We start from the raw sequence: 5,528 nt of genomic DNA, 5'->3' as shown, positions 1-5,528 counted from the left end.
GTACGCTGCTGGCTGCATACGCTTTTCCACACGGATACCTTACATCGGTGGGATGAAGAACTGAGATTTAAGTAAGTATAGCCTATAGCCTAAAGAAACATGTTTTTACAGTATTAAATGATCTCGTTGTTGTCTTGCACAATTGTGAGTTTAACAGAATTACACAATGAATTCTAACTTTTTACTGAGTATATTATCGAGGGTCAATATAGCCTCTAAGTCTATACCTTTTGACAGACACTTAACATATTTGTCTATGGATATTTTTTTATCTTTTCAGACCAAAAGTGCTTTGTACCAACATGTCGAAACCAATGGATCACGTAAAACGCCCGATGAATGCTTTCATGGTTTGGTCCAGAGCGCAGAGAAGAAAAATGGCTCAGGAGAACCCAAAAATGCACAACTCCGAGATCAGCAAGAGATTGGGGGCCGAGTGGAAACTTCTCACCGAGTCGGAGAAAAGGCCATTCATTGACGAGGCCAAACGACTGAGAGCCATGCACATGAAGGAACACCCAGACTATAAATACAGACCCCGGCGGAAGCCAAAGACCCTCATGAAAAAAGACAAGTTTGCTTTCCCGGTGCCCTACAATCTCGGGGAACACGAGGCGCTCAAAGTGAGCGGTTTGTCCAGCGTGGCCCTTTCCGAGTCCTTTTTAGGGAACCACGACAAGGCAGCAGCCGCGGCGGCCGCAGCGGCCAGGGTCTTCTTCAACCCGGCCATGTCCACGAACCCATATTCCTTTTTTGACCTCGGAGCGAAGATGTCAGAGCTTTCCCAACCATCCTTTCCTTACGGCATGGGGTACCACGGCGCAACGGCTTTCTCTGGAACAGGCACTGTCGGAGGTGGGACACACACCCACACTCACTCACACCCATCCCCGGGAAACCCAGGCTACATGATCCCTTGTAACTGTACGGGCTGGCCCTCAGCGGGCCTCCAGCCGCCCCTAGCCTACATCCTGCTCCCTGGAATGGGCAAACCTCAACTTGAACCATACTCTGCATACGCAGCGGCGTTATGATAGCCTACTTACTTTGGACTTAGGAGAAGTTTAAATGTGAAAAAGAAAATATCCATGCAAGAGTTTATTATGCATGCACAAATCTGTACATGTGATGAAGTGCTCGTCGTCTCAGATATCACATGTGTATGTATATTGATTACTGCCTTTATCTAAGGTAATACTTATTTAGAGAACTCTCTAAACTTAATACTTAGCCATCACCTGGCAGATCCCAGAGGGGAAGAACAAAATGATGGCAGAAATACATGCGGGGGAAAGGGTAGGAGACACGTTTTCCCATTGTCAATGTGAATACTCATTTGAAAGGTACCATTATTTGATTTGTATCTGTTGCAAATGCACCTGCTTGACTGACCTGTTGGAATCAAGTAGGCCTATAGTTGACTGCGTTCAACAACGAATCAGATAAACATAGGCCTAAATTGATCATCATGCTTTTCATATTTTCTGATAATTCAATATTGTTTAAGAAGTCTAATCACTGGCTAATGTGTGATTTATACCGTTGATCAAGAAGGTTTGCTAATTTCTCATGCACCCTGGCTACACTCATGTTGAATTGTTGATCACTTATTGCAATCAGAATTACATACGCCTGTAAATGTGTACAGATAAATGATGCTAATAGTTCATTTGCCATTAGGCTAGTGCTTGATATAGGGCCTGGAATTGACTGGGTTGTTTCACTAGAAATCCGGTGTATATTTTGAGTTTCTATAAACTCTGTTTTATAGATGTCTGTAATATTTATTGTTTAGTGGAATCATTATGGTGACCCAGTCGACTGAACAGAGGGCAGCTCTTTGCTGTAAACTGTTGCACAGGAAATATGAAGTGCTTTTAGGATGTAATTTATTTAAAGGAGTCACTCTGCCAAGTACTATATGAGCCTCAAAGTTTTTATTCGACAACAAACGTCGGCCTTTCTTTCAACATTGACAAGTCACAAAATTATCATTAATATGTTTTGTTTCTTGAGACATCCGCATTTATGTGCAAGGAACATATTTCGTTTTTACTAACTCTTAATGAAGTTGTATGTTTTGTGTTTCATTTAACACCACTTATGTACTTTAAACTCTTAAATGCTATTCTGTTCATTTGTTGAACAAAGGATCATAATAAAGCGTATGCGGACAAACAGAGAGAATCGCGCTGTAGTTCTTGTCGAATTGCTTTAACAAGATGTGTATCTGAATTGCCCTGACGTGGCCAGTCCAGGTGAAGTGTAAGGTATCCTCCAAAGGCCGCTTTTGTTCGCGCTTTGAATAGCATTACTTGGAAATCTAAATCAACCCATTGTAATCAAGAGCCAAAACCTGATTTATCACAATTTTAATCGTGAATAGGAAGGAAGATAAAACTGTGTGGGTTTCTTTAAAGCCCTCTATTCCCAGTAAAAAGAGCTCTGTTGGACTGAAGAACAGGCATCTCTTTGAGGATTAAAACAGGGCCTGAATGAAGTGTCCGTTTCCAATTCAAAAACAGGAATAATTACATAGATCAATTCATTTTTTTCATTAATTCAATGAGAAATACATTCTATAAGGCCTCCAAAATCGGATATTCCCTGCGTGTGTGTGTTCGCGCGCGCGCGCCCGTGTGTGTGCGCGCGTGTATAGCCTATGTTTTTTTTAGGGGAATGCCCTGAATTTATGAATATTATATTATGACTTGTAATAACACATTGGACATGTTATTTAAGCAAACTACCCCTCCTAGATTACATTAAGAAGTTAATTCATTTGGATCAGAGCGATTATGCAAAACTAATTTGGACTGTCCAGGGATAATTATCTCCGCCACGGTTAATTAAACCCTTTCACCAGTCTGCATTCTCCGTTGTAACACCCCGATCACTTCTCTCCACGGAACTTCCTGTAAATAACGCGCAAGTGACCTTGTTTCTAACAGTATAACATTTTAAAAAAAAACAAATCCAACAAAAGGTGTGGAAAACAGAGTCAATGCTTCACATGACATTGCTCCAGGCCCCATTTTCAAACAAACATATTTTGGGGCCAATTGGGGGGCTTTTTTATCCGTGTTGTAGGCTATAAATAGCATAATATATTGATATTTTGTGTGTTCAAAACAAATATCTACATTTTGATGGGGGCTTATTTAAAATGTTGCCGGAGTCATCACAAGCAGTAAACAAATGAGATTTCGAAGGGGGCAGCCAACAGTTTGATGACCAAAAACGTCTGAGAAGGTCGTCAGATTGATAAAAGAACGCGCATTGCCAACTCACTGACCATTTCCCTCTCTTTCTCTGCCCTTTTATTATATTTTACTTTAAGGAAAGGGGAAAGAACCCTGAAAGAACTTTTTTTTCTTCACTGGGAGGCAGCGTTTAGACGGTCGAGGAGGTTTTGTCTGGGAACAAAACGTGGGTTGGGAGGTTTTTTGTGAGAGTGTTGTTTGTTGAAGTGGAGCTCAGCAAAAAGCGGCTGCTTTCCCTCATTGTGATGAAAGCAATCAGTGGTATTTGGAAAACTGTTAGCATTGTGCACTTTCTTCTGTGTCCATTGTGGAGGATTTCTTTTCACAAGGTTTTTTTTTCAGCCGATCCAGCTGGCCGGAGTGAATAGCACTGCAATGTGTACACGCTTTGTCCCTCCGAGCCCTTCAAGTAGCCCACAGTGAATAGAGTGAGTTGACACTGCATGACAGTGAAACAACATAATAAAAAATACATGAGCACATGAATAGAAGCCAGGCGCATAAATAAATAAAATGGGTGGCCAAAACTGGATCAACTGAATGACAAAACGGTGAAAGGGGGAACAAAAAGATATTTAACACGCTAGATTAGCATTAGAATGCAATCTACAAGGCAGAACAATTGATGAATAGGTTTACCGGCCAAGAAAGAAATGGACTAAATGCCTTTTGAATAGATATGCCTTTTTTTTACCCCTGAAGAAAGGCGCGTCTCAATGGGGAAAAGGTGGAGATGCAACTATGCAAACAACGGGGAGAAAACTTTTTCTCAGAAAATGTTTTTCCAGTGTTGATTCCAAGATAGGCATGTCATAGAATTACAGACCTCCAAGGCTGAGCTTGTGAGAGTGCAGTTTTGAAAAGGCCTTTAGAAAACAGTACTTTTAACTAGACAATGATGTTTGCAAGGTTCTAAGCTTCTCCATAAATGTTTTTTGGGAAAACAATAATTCATAAGACTGGCAAAGGCCCCTCAATCACATCTCAAATCAGAAACGGTCACTGATAGACTGATAGACTGCATGATCAAACTCAGCTTCTCAGCCAAAACCATGTCACTAAAGAACCCACCTGTCATACCCCTCACCAGACTTACACTTGTTGTGCCAAGAATGGGACAGCTATGTCTGTATTGTATGACAGTGCAAACACATATACACACTGTGTAAATCAAGGTTTGGCACTATTCATTTTCAATTAAAGTATGTTGGCCTGGGAACCGAGAGGTTTGAGATAGCCATCCTTGACTGTCAAATTCATGACAAATCTCATGGAGATATAGCAGTGTGTCACACTGAGCCCTGTTGAGGTGAAAACGGCTAACATGTCAGATAAGGAAACAGCTACAGCTGGAGTTGCCCTGCAGTTGATCATAACCATGTTGTTACACTTTCACACAATGTGCGCTTTTACTGACTTCCATGTATCGACATCATGCTTATGCATTATACCATTAAAAGGTCACCTCTCATGTCAAAAACAAAGTCTTGTTTGAGGCCATCTGCAAAACAGTGCATGGTACTCTGATGGAAATGAGAATTATATTTCTGGTCTAACTGAATGGTAACAGTACATTGGTCAAGTGGCCCCGGGGCAATACCTCTAAATGTCAAGTTGTAATTGGCATGATGTGCACTTACAGATAGATAAGGGAAATTCAAATTATATATTTCATAGTCTAAAATTGAAATCAACTTTTTAGCCCACACATTCTAAGGTACCTTCTGGAATAACTTAATTGACACTTGCTCATGGGAAAGTGTGATCATTACAATATGAATGTTTGGGAAAGGGGTAGTGGACAATAACATGTCTATAATAGTGTGTTTCTTGCTGTGAGAAATCAGCATACATTTCCCAATTCCAATGAAGTGGTTATTACACCAAATCAATGACTTCTACTGTATTCAGCGTGTATAACGGCAGTATAATGGGTTTCTATAATATCATATTAATAATTAAGCCATATAGGGCTACTGACTCTACCTTTTCCATAACTGTGCCCCTTCAGATGAGAGTTGTACAGACAAGAAGTATCAAGTAGAGCCATGATTTTCTGTTTGACTACATATGGAAATATTTTATCTGTCACATTATCTAATAATGCTTCTAAAATCATGGAACTCTAATATCAATCACTAAATATGTTTAATTGTGGAAATATATACAAAGTATTATTTTCAATACACCACTTCACCTAATCAAATCCAAGTTTATTTATCATAATGCACCGGATACCGGATGTAAACGGTACAGCGAAATGCT

At 40.2% G+C, this 5,528-nt stretch overlaps 1 protein-coding gene across 1 annotated transcript; it reads left to right on the top strand.

Moving 5' to 3' along the window:
• Positions 1-302: 302 nt before the first annotated feature.
• On the top strand, positions 303-1,034 carry sox21b (SRY-box transcription factor 21b; the record flags this gene model as incomplete). Its single annotated transcript, XM_080535779.1, has 1 exon — positions 303-1,034. The coding sequence occupies one exon, from the start codon at positions 303-305 to the stop codon at positions 1,032-1,034; it is 732 nt and encodes a 243-aa protein (XP_080391905.1).
• Between the last annotated feature and the right edge of the window lie 4,494 nt (positions 1,035-5,528).

Source organism: Nansenia antarctica (genome assembly GCF_963989245.1).
Source record: "Nansenia antarctica genome assembly, chromosome: 7".
In the NCBI taxonomy this organism is placed as follows: Eukaryota; Metazoa; Chordata; class Actinopteri; order Argentiniformes; family Microstomatidae; genus Nansenia; species Nansenia antarctica.
Note: the sequence above shows the minus strand (reverse complement) of the source record. Positions and strands in the feature narration are given on the sequence as shown.